This window comes from Ranitomeya variabilis, chromosome 2 (assembly GCF_051348905.1).
Source record: "Ranitomeya variabilis isolate aRanVar5 chromosome 2, aRanVar5.hap1, whole genome shotgun sequence".
NCBI classification, from domain to species: Eukaryota; Metazoa; Chordata; class Amphibia; order Anura; family Dendrobatidae; genus Ranitomeya; species Ranitomeya variabilis.
In genome coordinates, this window is record NC_135233.1 from 446,220,564 (window position 1) to 446,235,976 (window position 15,413).

At 45.5% G+C, this 15,413-nt stretch overlaps 1 protein-coding gene across 1 annotated transcript in view; it reads right to left on the bottom strand.

Moving 5' to 3' along the window:
* The window catches only part of PRMT3 (protein arginine methyltransferase 3), a 111,362-nt gene that overhangs the window by 64,713 nt on the left and 31,236 nt on the right, over window positions 1–15,413 (bottom strand). Inside the window, exon 10 of the mRNA XM_077287181.1 lies at window positions 11,430–11,529. Coding sequence (XP_077143296.1) covers window positions 11,430–11,529 — 100 coding nt within the window. The remainder of the gene's footprint in view (window positions 1–11,429; window positions 11,530–15,413) is intronic.

The window sequence follows — 15,413 nt, forward strand, 5'->3', positions numbered from 1 at the left end:
AGTTTGTCATTTCCTGTTACTGGAAGCTCTTGTGGACTGAAATTGCCACTCCTGTGTCATGAGTTGACACAGGAGTCTTAAAGTAATTTCAGGATGGGTTTTTGAAAGGGTTTTTCAGCTGACCGTGAAGTCCTCTTTTGTATCCTTCCTCTATCTAGTAAGTGGACCTCGCTTTGCTAAATCTACCTTCATACTGTGTATGTCTTTTCCTCTGAACTCACCGTTAATATATGTGGGGGCTACTATCATCTTTGGGGAATTTCACTAGAGGTAAGCCAGGTCTGTTCCTTCCTCTTCCAGGCGTAGTTAGTTCTCCGGCTGGCGCATGGCATCTAGGCAGCCGTAGGAATGCTTCCTGGCTACTGTTAGTTGTGTGGTAGATTTAGGTGACGGTCAGCTTGAGTTTCCATCACCCGAGGGCTAGTCTGTTATTTTGTGTTTCTGATGTTCCCATGCCATTGGGGAATCATGACAGTATGACCGGCCACTGTTAAAGTAATTGGCAGAAGAAAGGAGAGTAAAAGAAGTCTGTAGATTTTTTTTTTTTTTTTTTTTTTTCCCTCTCATGTTTGCTACTTAGTTGGCTCAGTTGTATTTCTGCTCTATTTACAGCCTTGCCTTTCTCTCCTTCTAATCCTTGAATGGCTCTGATCTCTCCGGTTTAAGGATGGACCCTCAGAGTTTGGCTGCAGGTTTTAATAATCTTGCTACGAAGGTTCAGGATTTACAAGATTATGTTATACGTACTCCTATTTCTGAACCTAAGATTCCTACACCAGAGGTATTTTCCGGAGATAGATCTCGGTTTCTGAATTTCAAATGTAATTGTAAATTATTCCTTTCTCTCAGACCTCACTCCTCTGGAGATCCTGTTCAGCAGGTTAAGATTGTGATTTCTTTGCTGCGAGGTGACCCTCAAAATTGGGCATTTTCATTGACACCAGGGGATCCTGCGTTGCTCAATGTGGATGCGTTTTTTCTGGCTTTAGGGTTGCTGTATGAGGAACCTAATTTGGAGATTCAAGCTGAAAAAGCTTTAATAGCCCTGTCTCAAGGGCAAGATGAAGCTGAGATATACTGCCAAAAACTTCGTAAATGGTCTGTGCTTACTCAGTGGAATGAGTGTGCCCTAGCGGAAAATTTCAGAGAGGGCCTTTCTGATGCCGTTAAGGATGTCATGGTGGGGTTTCCTACGCCCACAGGTCTGAATGAGTCCATGACAATGGCGATTCAGATTGATCGGCGTTTGCGGGAGCGCAAACCCGTGCACCATTTGGCGGTATCTTCTGAAGGGACGCCAGAGAAAATGCAATGTGACAGAATTCTGTCAAGAAGCGAGCGGCAGAATTATAGGCGCAAAAATGGCTTGTGCTTCTACTGTGGTGATTCCGCGCATGTTATATCAGCATGCTCTAAACGTACTAGGAAGGTTGACAAGTCTGTTTCTATTGGCACTTTACAGTCTAAATTTCTTCTGTCTGTAACTCTGATTTGTTCATTATCAGTTATTACCGTGGATGCCTATGTGGACTCTGGCGCCGCTCTGAGTCTCATGGATTGGTCCTTCGCCAGGCGCTGTGGGTTTGATTTGGAGCCTCTGGAAGTTCCTATACCTCTGAAGGGTATAGATTCTACACCTCTGGCTTGTAATAGACCACAGTTCTGGACGCAAGTGACTATGCGTATGACTCCAGACCATCAGGAGATGATTCGCTTCCTCGTGTTGCATAATTTACATGATGTGTTAGTGCTTGGATTACCATGGTTACAATCTCATAACCCAGTACTGGACTGGAAAACTATGTCTGTGTTAAGCTGGGGATGTCGGGGGGCCCATGGGGACATACCTTTGGTTTCTATCTCGTCATCTATTCCCTCTGAGATTCCGGCATTTTTGTCGGATTTTGGGGATATTTTTGAAGAGCCTAAAATTGGTTCTCTCCCTCCCCACAGAGAGTGTGATTGCGCCATAGATCTGATTCCAGGCAGTAAATTTCCAAAGGGTCGTTTGTTTAACCTATCTGTACCTGAGCATGCTGCCATGCGAGAGTATGTTAAGGAGTCCCTGGAAAAGGGACATATTCGTCCTTCTTCGTCACCTTTAGGAGCGGGGTTTTTCTTTGTCTCTAAAAAGGATGGCTCGCTGAGGCCTTGTATTGATTATCGACTCCTGAATAAAATTACAGTCAAATATCAGTATCCGTTGCCGCTGCTTACTGATTTGTTTGCTCGCATAAGGGGGGCTAAGTGGTTCTCCAAGATTGATCTCCGTGGGGCGTAAAATTTGGTGCGAATTAAGCAAGGGGATGAGTGGAAAACCGCATTTAATACGCCTGAGGGCCACTTTGAGTATTTAGTAATGCCTTTCGGCCTTTCTAATGCATCTTCAGTTTTTCAGTCCTTTATGCATGATATTTTCCGTGACTATCTGGATAAATTTATGATTGTGTATTTGGACGATATTTTGATTTTTTCTGAGGACTGGGAGTCTCATGTTCAGCAGGTCAGGAGGGTTTTTCAGGTCTTGCGGGAGAATTCTCTGTGTGTAAAGGGTTCTAAGTGTGTTTTTGGGGTTCAAAAGATTTCTTTTTGGGGGTACATTTTTTCCCCTTCTTCTGTTGAGATGGACCCTGTCAAGGTTCGGGCTATTTGTGACTGGACGCAGCCTACTTCTCTAAAGGGTCTTCAGAAATTCTTGGGCTTTGCTAATTTTTATCGTCGATTTATAACTGTTTTTTCTGGTGTTGCTAAGCCTCTTACGGATTTGACTAAGAAGGGTGCTGATGTTGCCAATTGGTCCTCTGCCGCTGTGGAGGCCTTTCGGGAACTTAAGCGCCGCTTTTCATCTGCCCCTGTGTTGCGTCAGCCCGATGTCTCTCTCCCCTTTCAGGTTGAGGTCGATGCTTCAGAGATCGGAGCGGGGGCGGTTTTGTCGAGGAAAAGTTCCGATTGCTCAGTGATGAGACCTTGTGCGTTCTTTTCTCGAAAATTTTCTGCCGCCGAAAGAAATTATGATGTCGGTAATCGGGAGCTTTTGGCCATGAAGTGGGCATTTGAGGAGTGGCGTCATTGGCTTGAGGGTGCTAGACATCAGGTGGTGGTTTTGACTGATCACAAGAATCTGATTTACCTTGAGTCTGCCAGGCGCCTGAATCCTAGACAGGCGCGCTGGTCGTTGTTTTTCTCTCGGTTTAATTTTGTGGTCTCATATCTACCAGGTTCTAAGAATGTGAAGGCGGATGCCCTTTCTAGGAGTTTTGAGCCTGATTCCCCTGGTGATTCGGAACCTACAGGTATCCTTAAGGATGGGGTGATATTATCCGCTATTTCCCCAGATCTGCGACGTGCTTTGCAAGAGTTTCAGGCTGATAGACCTGATCGCTGTCCACCTGGTAGACTGTTTGTTCCTGATGATTGGACCAGTAGAGTCATCTCGGAGGTTCATTCTTCTACGCTGGCGGGTCATCCTGGAATTTTTGGTACCAGGGATTTGGTGGCTAGATCCTTCTGGTGGCCATCTCTGTCTCGAGATGTGCGTGTTTTTGTGCAGTCTTGTGATGTGTGTGCTCGGCCAAGCCTTGTTGTTCTAGGGCTAGTGGGTTGTTGTTGCCCTTGCCTATTCCGAAGAGGCCTTGGACGCACATCTCTATGGACTTTATTTCTGATCTTCCTGTCTCTCAGAGGATGTCTGTTATCTGGGTGGTGTGTGACCGTTTTTCTAAGATGGTTCATTTGGTGCCATTACCGAAGTTGCCTTCCTCGTCTGAGTTGGTTCCTTTGTTTTTTCAAAATGTGGTTCGCTTGCGTGGTATTCCTGAAAATATCGTTTCTGATAGGGGTACCCAGTTCGTTTCTAGATTTTGGCGGGCATTCTGTGCCAGGTTGGGCATTGATTTGTCTTTTTCGTCTGCCTTCCATCCTCAGACTAATGGCCAGACGGAGCGAACTAATCAAACTTTGGAGACGTATTTGAGGTGTTTTGTGTCTGCGGATCAGGATGATTGGGTTGCCTTTTTGCCGTTGGCAGAGTTTGCTCTTAATAATCGGGCTAGTTCTGCCACTTTGGTTTCCCCTTTCTTTTGCAATTCGGGGTTTCATCCCCGTTTTTCTTCTGGTCAGGTGGAGTCTTCGGATTGTCCTGGAGTAGATGCTGTGGTGGATCGGTTGTATCGGATTTGGGGACAAGTGGTGGACAATTTGAATTTGTCCCAGGAGAAGACTCAGCGGTTTGCTAACCGCCAGCGTCGGGTTGGTCCTCGCCTTCGTGTTGGGGACTTGGTGTGGTTGTCTTCCCGTTTTGTCCCAATGAGGGTTTCTTCTCCTAAATTTAAGCCTCGGTTCATCGGTCCCTATAGGATTTTGGAGATTATTAACCCTGTTTCCTTTCGTTTGGACCTCCCGGCATCTTTCGCTATCCATAATGTGTTCCATCAGTCGTTGTTGCGGAGATATGAGGTGCCGGTGGTTCCTTCTGCTGAGCCTCCTGCTCCTGTGCTGGTTGAGGGTGAATTGGAGTACGTTATAGAGAAGATCTTGGACTCCCGTATTTCCAGGCGGAGACTCCAGTATCTGGTTAAGTGGAAGGGCTATGGTCAGGAAGATAATTCTTGGGTAACTGCCTCTGATGTTCATGCCTCGGATTTGGTTCGTGCCTTTCATAGGGCTCATCCAGGTCGCCCTGGCGGTTCTTGTGAGGGTTCGGTGCCCCCTCCTTAAGGGGGGGGTACTGTTGTGATCCGCTTTTTGGGCTCCCCCGGTGGTGGCTGGTGGTACTGGAGACTTGTGTTTACATTTCTGCCTCAGCTCACCTGCTTCCATCAGTTTTGGGAGTTCCCTATTTAGCCTTGCTCTCCAGTCACTTCCTTGCCGGTCATCATTGTAACCTGAGTCTTCAGTTGCATGTTCCTGCTACCAGTCTGCTGATCAGCTAAGTGGACTCTTGTCCTTTTTGTTTTGTATTTTTTGTCCAGTTTACAGTTTGTCATTTCCTGTTACTGGAAGCTCTTGTGGACTGAAATTGCCACTCCTGTGTCATGAGTTGACACAGGAGTCTTAAAGTAATTTCAGGATGGGTTTTTGAAAGGGTTTTTCAGCTGACCGTGAAGTCCTCTTTTGTATCCTTCCTCTATCTAGTAAGTGGACCTCGCTTTGCTAAATCTACCTTCATACTGTGTATGTCTTTTCCTCTGAACTCACCGTTAATATATGTGGGGGCTACTATCATCTTTGGGGAATTTCACTAGAGGTAAGCCAGGTCTGTTCCTTCCTCTTCCAGGCGTAGTTAGTTCTCCGGCTGGCGCATGGCATCTAGGCAGCCGTAGGAATGCTTCCTGGCTACTGTTAGTTGTGTGGTAGATTTAGGTCACGGTCAGCTTGAGTTTCCATCACCCGAGGGCTAGTCTGTTATTTTGTGTTTCTGATGTTCCCATGCCATTGGGGAATCATGACAGTATCCCTACTACCCAGAAACTGCTATAATGTATCCCTACTAACCCGAAACGGCTACAATGTATCCCTACTAACCCGAAAGGGTTACAATGTATCCCTACTAACTCGAAACGGCTACAATATATCCCTACTAACCCGAAACGGTTACAATATATCCCTACTAACCCGAAACGGCTACAATGTATCCCTACTAACACGAAACGGTTACAATGTATCCCTACTAACCCGAGATGCTACAATGTATCCCTACTAACCAGAAACGGTTACAATGTATCCCTACTAACCAGAAATGGTTACACTGTATCCCTACTACCCATAAACTGCTATAATGTATCCCTACTAACCCGAAACGGCTACAATGTATCCCTACTAACCCGAAAACAGAATACAATGTATCCCTACCAACCCAAAACAGCTACAATGTATCCCTACTACCCAGAAACTGCTATAATGTATCCCTACTAACTCGAAATGGCTACAATGTATCCCTACTATCCAGATACTGCTACAATGTATCCCTACTAACCCAACACGGCTACAATGTATCCCTACTAACACGAAACGGCTACAATGTATCCCTACTAACCCGAAAACAGACTACAATGTATCCCTACCAACCCAAAACAGCTACAATGTATCCCTACTACCCAGAAACTACTACAATGTATCCCTACTAACCCGAAACGGTTACAGTGTATCCCTACTAACCCGAAACGGCTACAATGTATCCCTACTAACCCAAAACGGCTACAATGTATCCCTACTAACTCGAAACGGCTACAATGTATCCCTACTAACCTGAAACGGCTGCAATGTATCCATACTAACCCGAAACGGCTACAGTGTATCCCTACTAACCCGAAACGACTACAGTGTACCCCTACTAACCCGAAACGGCTACAGTGTATCCCTACTAACCCAAAACGGCTACAATGTATCCCTAGTAACCCAAAACGGTTACAATATATCCCTACTAACCCAAAACGGCTACAATGTATCCCTACTAACACGAAACGGTTACAATGTATCCCTACTAACCCGAGACGGCTACAATGAATCCCTACTAACCCAAAACGGTTACAATGTATCCTTACTAACCAGAAACGGTTACAATGTATCCCTACTACCCAGAAACTGCTATAATGTATCCCTACTAACCCGAAACGGCTACAATGTATCCCTACTAACCCAAAACAGCTACAATGTATCCCTACTACCCAGAAACTGCTATAATGTATCCCTACTAACTCGAAGTGGCTACAATGTATCCCTACTATCCAGAAACTGCTACAATGTATCCCTACTAACCCGAAACGGTTACAGTGTATCCCTACTAACCCGAAACGGCTACAATGTATCACTACTAACCCGAAACGGCTACAATGTATCCCTACTAACCCAAAACGGCTACAATGTATCCCTACTAACCCGAAACGGCTACAATGTATCCCTACTAACCCGAAACGGCTACAGTGTATCCCTACTAACCCGAAACAGCTACAATGTATCCCTAGTAACCCGAAACGGTTACAATATATCCCTACTAACCCGAAAGGGCTACAATGTATCCCTACTTACACGAAACGGTTACAATGTATCCCTACTAACCCGAGACGCTACAATGTATCCCTACTAACCAGAAACGGTTACAATGTATCCCTACTAACCAGAAACGGTTACACTGTATCCCTACTACCCATAAACTGCTATAATGTATCCCTACTAACCCGAAACGGCTACAATGTATCCCTACTAACCCGAAAACAGACTACAATGTATCCCTACCAACCCAAAACAGCTACAATGTATCCCTACTACCCAGAAACTGCTATAATGTATCCCTACTAACTCGAAATGGCTACAATGTATCCCTACTATCCAGATACTGCTACAATGTATCCCTACTAACCCAACACGGCTACAATGTATCCCTACTAACACGAAACGGCTACAATGTATCCCTACTAACCCAACACGGCTACAATGTATCCCTACTACCCAGAAATTATTACAATGTATCCCTACCTCCCCGATAGTCATACAGGACTCTTCTGTTTTATATTTAGCTGTATAGTTACAGCGCTGACATTAGAGAAGGGCATCAATTACCCATTGCCCGTCCCCCACTCCAGATGTGGACTAACAAGATGTTGGGATGATACATAGCCATCCCCTAACTCTCTTGCACCCCCCTCTATACTATTCCTATACATGCTGCTATACCAGGTTAATTTATTTTATTATTAATCAGGCTCATTTATTAATTAATATAACACTTTGGCGACCACCTTGTTCCTTGTTGTGGTCCAAACCCTTAGTCCAAATAAAAACTGCATTATACGAAAAGAAGAACATTTTATCACTAATTTTTGGATGTGGGGGGGCAGGCAAGAGTTAAAACTGCACCGCTCCACATTAACAGCTGTCAGCACATAAATGGAGGATCTAATTTCAGCTTTAATACCCCCCCCCCCCCCAAAAAAAAAAAACAACAAAAAAACAGAACATGAAATGTGCAATCTGCGGCGGAGGAGCAGCAGTGAATCACCAAAATAACCGCAATTAGCAATATGGACGTGCCAAAACAAAGACGCATTTTTGACTGCTATAAAAGTACAGTTCTCTCCTTCTTAAAGTGACCTACACCCTTATTATGTTGGCAAATTATTCTCTACTGGGTTTGTGGAGTCTTTACTGTTACTGGAGTGCAGATCTCCCTGGTGTGGCAGCCTGTATTCTGCAGGGGAGGCAGACTTCCCCGCATGTCTTCTGAGGACATCTCATAAGTCCCGTACTAGATCGAATTTTGCAGGCGAGGAGGTCGTTGAGATGCTGGAAGCCACAGTCTTAAAAGTTTAATCATTGCATGGCAAAAGGTTCTTTGGATTTTAGATGAACCTTTTTGTAGAAATACTTCACCATTTAAAAAAACACTCTGCTTGCTGTCAGTGAATATATAACAGCTAAATAATCATTTAGCATTTTTCATCCATTGTTACAGTCCAAGACAGGAGAGAAGTTTGAGCTGCGGCTGTGCTTTGCACAAGTATCGGCAACCTTCAGAAGTTCTAAAAACTACAACTCCCAGCATTGCCAGATCACCACAGGCAGTCAGGACATGTTTGGAGTTTTAATTAAGAGCAATGGAAATGCTGAAGGACTGATACACTGTGACAAACCCTCAGCAGGATTAAATCAGAATGGATTTAACAGCTGACAGCAATCGGAGATCTTGAAATTGGAAAAAAAAAAAAAAGATTAGAAAGTTTCTTAACTTAAGATTTCTTTACATGGGACTGCAAACGTCCTTTACTGTCAGCTGTAAGATCTTCAGATGAAAGTATTTAGCTCGGACGTCTTTTCTTCCAAGCATCTTATAAATGCAGATTCCGCTAAGTAATGCAGCAGAGCGGGTGATAACGGGCAGACAGGGAGCGGGATGAGGACCGAGACTCGCACTACAGAGCCGGCCGACTTTACTGCAATGATGAAAGGTGCAAGAAAATGCAAATCTATCCACAGCGAGTGCAGACCTTGACACAACAAGATATCAGATATCCCCATGATAAGAAGATTAATGGCCTCAGCAAAAAAAAAAAAGACTCACTGCAGAATAGACGGGGAGCTGGGAGAAGCCGCGAGAAGAATAATCAACGAGAACAATGGATAGAAAGGTCAGGAAGGAAGTATTTAAATGGGGAAAATGGCTGAAAAAGTCAATGGTTTGGTAGGGAGATCATATTTGAAGCCCATTGATATGGCCACAATGTAAAGGTACCGTCACACTAGGCGATATCGCCAGCGATCCGTGACGTTGCAGCGACCTGGATAGCGATATCGCTGTATTTGACACGCAGCAGCGATCTGGATCCCGCTGTGAAATTGCTGGTCGCTGCTAGAAGGTCTGCACTTTATTTGGTCGCTAGGTCGCCGTGTATCGCCGTGTTTGACAGCAAAAGCAAGGATACCAGCGATATTTTACACTGGTAACCAGGGTAAACATCGGGTTACTAAGCGCAGGGCCGCGCTTAGTAACCCGATGTTTACCCTGGTTACCAGCGTAAAAGTTAAAAAAACAAACAGCACATACTCACCAGCGCGTCCCCCAGCCTCTGCTTCCTGACACTGACTGAGCGCCGGCCCTAAACTGAAAGTGAAAGCACAGCGGTGACGTCACCGCTGTGCTGTTAGGGCCGGAGCTCAGTCAGTGTCAGGAAGCAGAGGCTGGGGGACGCGCTGGTGAGTATGTGCTGTTTGTTTTTTTAACTTTTACGCTGGTAACCAGGGTAAACATCGGGTTACTAAGCGCGGCCCTGCGCTTAGCAACCCGATGCTTACCCTGGTTACCCGGGGACCTCGGCATCGTTGGTCGCTGGAGAGCGGTCTGTGTGACAGCTCTCCAGCGACCAAACAGCGACGCTGCAGCGATCGGCATCGCTGTCGCTATCGCTGCAGCGTCGCTTAATGTGACGGTACTCTCACCTAGAAGACAGACTGTAAACCGGTGCTCATCTCAGGAGGCAGAAATTATGGAGACCGGGAAGTATCTTCCCAATAGAAATTTGAGGGTGAAAGTGCTGAGGACCCCATCAACAACTGCTGCCCCTATTAGATCATACTAGGACCCTGAATAGAATGTAGAGGGGCTTATTCAGGGCTTCTGATATCAGTAACCTCTTATTACAGTCCAGCAGTGAGATAGGAGGAGCGGCCGATATCAGTAACCTCTTATTACAGTCCAGCAGTGAGATAGGAGGAGTGGCCGATATCAGTGACCTCTTATAACAGTCCAGCAGTAATATAAGAGGAGCGGCCGATAACAGTGACCTCTTATTACAGTCCAGCAGTGAGAGGAGCGGCCGATATCAGTGACCTCTTATTACAGTCCAGCAGTAATATAAGAGGAGCGGCCGATATCAGTGACCTCTTATAACAGTCCAGCAGTAATATAAGAGGAGCGGCCGATAACAGTGACCTCTTATTACAGTCCAGCAGTGAGAGGAGCGGCCGATATCAGTGACCTCTTATTACAGTCCAGCAGTGAGATAGGAGGAGCGGCCGATAACAGTGACCTCTTATTACAGTCCAGCAGTGAGAGGAGCGGCCGATATCAGTGACCTCTTATTACAGTCCAGCAGTAATATAAGAGGAGCGGCCGATATCAGTGACCTCTTATTACAGTCCAGCAGTAATATAAGAGGAGCGGCCGATATCAGTGACCTCTTATTACAGTCCAGCAGTGAGATAGGAGGAGCGGCCGATATCAGTGACCTCTTATTACAGTACAGTAGTAATATAAGAGGCGCGGCCGATATCAGTGACCTCTTATTACAGTACAGTAGTAATATAAGAGGCGCGGCCGATATCAGTGACCTCTTATTACAGTACAGTAGTAATATAAGAGGAGCGGCTGATATCAGTGACCTCTTATTACAGTCCAGCAGTGATATAAGAGGAGCGGCCGATATCAGTGACCTCTTATTACAGTACAGTAGTAATATAAGAGGAGCGGCTGATATCAGTGACCTCTTATTACAGTCCAGCAGTGATATAAGAGGAGCGGCCGATATCAGTGACCTCTTATTACAGTACAGTAGTAATATAAGAGGAGCGGCTGATATCAGTGACCTCTTATTACAGTCCAGCAGTGATATAAGAGGAGCGGCCGATATCAGTGACCTCTTATTACAGTACAGTAGTAATATAAGAGGAGCGGCTGATATCAGTGAGCTATATTCATCTGTCTTCCTAATAACCACATCCCATAATGAGTTGGCTAATAACAGATAACAAAGAACTGCATTTAACTCTGATGCAAATCGATAAATTTCATATTTACTGTCCCTTTAATAATGATGTGAAAATCAACAAAATCTAAATGTCTCTTATTGACATTGTTCCTTTAAATAGTCCCAAGCAAGAAAATGTCATTTATTTCTCGGCATGAATAATGCCGCCATCCCCAGCGACGTGCGACTTACCATCCATTCAGATATAATTATATCCACTTTCTCCACCGGTAAATCAATCTCTTCTATTCTTCCTTTAATCAGCGAGATTCTATCTTCCAACTTATTCAGGCTGAAAGCGAGAGACGAACATTGTAAAGTGCGACGCGTCCAGACACAACGTACAATCACACGCCAGCATCTTGTACCGACGCGTTTCATCCCTGCACTACTACATCCAACAATCCCCGGGGTCTGCGGAGACTACCGGATTTCCGGACATTCACCAGAAACATTAAATCACCTTCCATCCCAGATATATAAAAATTAAATAATCATTTGTTTGGAAATATGGGAGACAAGCAATGGGGTCCGCATGACAGACCCCCCGAGCACGTCACCCAACTTTCATAAAGTGCCGAAACGCTCTGCAGTGATCCAGTACAGAGTATATTACGGGTCTGCACATCAGCAATGATACTCGCCTCTCCTTGATTGCTCTCCAGCGTAGATTGCTCCGTCCTCCATCTGCACGCCCGTGAATATAATCACCAAAGCCATTTAGTCCAGCGCAGGTGGCGAGATGCCGCCTGAGATTTCAAGTAGTTGGCATCCATGCCACTATTTCGGACCTTTACCACTCTGTATAGGCTGTGTTTCCTAACACACCCAGCTCTGCTACATCACTGGGCTCTTCTACATAGTCACTGAGCATCTCCCGAGAAACTCCGCTATTTTACACTGTCAATCTCTGCTTCGTCACATAACCAGCTCTACTATATTGTCATGGTGTGTCTCCTGACATACCCAGTTATACTCTGCTGCACTGTGACTATGTGCCTCCTGACAAACCCAGCTCAACTACATCACTACCATGACACTTCGGATCTACTCAACTATGTCAAAAAAACATCACAGAAAAAGAATAAGCCTTATCAAACACCAGGTCAGAATATTAATGTATAAGGACCCTTGACGTGGGAGGCGACCGTGCGTATTTTGGCAAAAATTTTGACCAATAACTAAATTTTTCATCTTTTTATTGCACATTTTTCCATTTTTATGCAAGGTGCAGGTGGGCACTTTAGTGCTGGTTGGGTGAATTTGGGCATCTGTCCATGTGGGGGGCACTTATATTACAAAAACACACAAAAAGTGAGATAAATGCAGCCGACGGGGCTGAGATTTCGCCCTCGTTGCAAAGCAGAGGATCCATCTCCGTCCACGTCCCATCAACATGACAGCTAATGTTACTGCCAGCACTAGAATTATTCCCTGCGCCGAAGCCCCTGCCCTTATCTCTGTCCTCTCCGCGCTATCTCTGCCTGCCGGCAGCCGCTGCAACCCGGGAATCTCATTAAAGGCGTAATTGAAAAAGACGACCTCGCAAAACAAAAAGGATGAGAAACTGCTTAGGGTGCGGGGGCGGTGAACTCTTGAACTGGACAGAGAGAATAAAATATCAATTAAGACTATAAAAAAAAAAAAAGATTATATTTTATAGTTATTATATGGAAATGACTATTATAGGATATGATTGGAGAATGAGGAGTTGCAAGATCATCTAAACACTTTGTGCAATGGATTATTACTACACTGTTATAGTTTGTGGCAAGTTTTATTATTATCTGAGGGTCTGAAGGCTCGGACCCCCACCTACCCTGAGAATAGGGGTCTCAGCACTTAGATACCCGAGCATTACACCCAGCAGTCCCATAGAAAATGAATGGAGCAGTGTGTGTGTGCTTGATCTCCGCTCCATTCTGATGGGCCCCTTGCTCTAGGGATCTCTGGGCATCCCACCATTCGGACCCCCAGAGACCAGTAAATTATTCAATATCCTATGGATAGTGATGAGCAAATGTGCCGGGATAAGGTGTTATCTGAGCATGCTCGAGTGCTAACAAAGTGTCTTTGGCGTGCTCGAAAAATATACCCCGAGTTCCCGCGGCTGCATGTCTCACTGATGCTCGATAGCCGCAACACATGCAGGGATTGCTTGTTTATTAAACTACATGAACTGTACTTCATTTTTTTCCTTAAAGGGGTTATCCAGCAAAAAAATGTACCCAGGGCTTGAACTTCCAAAAATATAAAACTCATCTACCGTCACCCACCTGGATGCATCGCATGCGGCGCTGCGGTCTGTGTCGGAGCAGGAAGTGGAGGAGTCGCTGCTGTGCCAAGGCCACAGTGATGTGTTTGTCTGCAGCGGTCAGGGATATGAGCAGTGCGTTATCAGATATTCTTTCTTTAGAAAGTCACTTGACCGATGCAGCCAATCACAGACCGCAGCAGTTCTGCGGCTGGTGAAACGCTGACTTCTCCATTTTTTTTCCCGAAACAGATCACGAAGCAGAATGTGCTGGTTCCAGTTGGGGGTATCCATTCTAATATACTTTTTTAAAGATCCAACTTCCTGGGTAACTAATTTTTGTTTGAACAAGCCCTTTAAGTTTCCCTTTAAAGATCAATTTCAGCCATTTTTGATGACCGCAGTAAAAACTGGATCCTAAAGGTAGCGATCGTCATGGCTGAGGGAAAAGGAAGCCGCAGTGTTACTACACACGACATTTGGTTTCCATGAATGTTTAAATAACGGGATGCAAGCTGCTGCAAGAATGATGAGTGGAATTACAGTACCCACAAGCAGAACAAGCAGAGCCTTAGATGAGACAGGTAGTGGATTCCAGAAAACCACAGACTCCAACAGACAATGCGGCCAAGCTGGAGTCACTGATAGCACCTACTCCAGTGCTGGAGGGGGATATGAAGAGTTAATCATCCTAAAGCCACGTTAGTAGTCCAGAGCCGTGCGAAACTGCCCCTAATCTGCTGGCACCCTCAGTGATATGGTTTTAGGGGAGGGCGACCCTATTGATCATGCTACAGAGCTTCTCTTGACAGCAGCGATCTTGAGAATTAACCGGCCGTGATCGGAGATTCCTTCACTACCAGCCTTTTCGGCTGTGAAAAATCAGCACATAAAGTGCTGGAAGAACACGGTGCAGCAGAATAAAGCCGTAAGGAGGCATATTGATGATTGCTGGCGGTTAACCCCTACATGGCCCTATATGACCAGCGACACCACCCAGTTATTTTCAGGCATTTCCTGCTTTGACTAGAAGGGTCTGGTGCTCCTGGATCTGCCGAGACGCGAGGCAGACATAGAAGACAAAGAAAATCAATGTCAGCTTACAACACCGAGAACCTGCAAGGACATCAGACTGGAAAACAGATGGAGCCGCTCCTTAAACCCTGAAGGAACAAAATCTACCCTGCGTCGTTTCAGCAGACACTGGCTGTGCGGAGGGACGGACGGGGGGCTGACCGCGCCAGCTCAGCTCAGGACACCAAGCATGACCAGGGTCTGTTCCAAGTCAGGCTGCAGGCCAAGCCGCTCCGCGCACAGTCCAGCAGAGCGTTCTGCCTCCCATCCAAAATCAGTAGCGCGAGGACTCTGGTGTCAGCCCCCCGAACACCTGCACGACTCCAGGCTCCGCACCGATCAAGAAAAGAGCTCTGCAAAAAGCCGACGCCTGCAAATAAACGCAGGGTAACAAGCTTAGCAATTCCTCCTGTGCAGACGAGTGCAATCTACTACTCCCTGTTATCAGCCGCTGAAAGCTGGAAAGTATCCTGAGGATGTGCACCTCCAATCCATTCCAGAGGGGGCTGCAGAGGCCACATTTCGGAATTATTGGGGGTCCCTGCGGTCAGAACCTCGATCAGCAAGTTATCCCCTATGCTATGGAAAGAATTTGATTTTTAGGGAATGACCCTTTAAAGTAATGAGTACTAAATCACGAAAAAAAAAAATGCTGTACGTAAATGGAAGAGGCGATTCACAAAAAAAGAAAGAGGAACAAGGAGATTCACCTTTAAAAGAGGTTGTCCACCATTGGACACTTATTTTTTTACCCAATGCATGTGTGTGGGGTTAAAAATCATTTCATGAATGGAGTTTTGTCATAAGAGAAAAATTTAAATTAATAATTACATCTCCGGAGAGGGGAC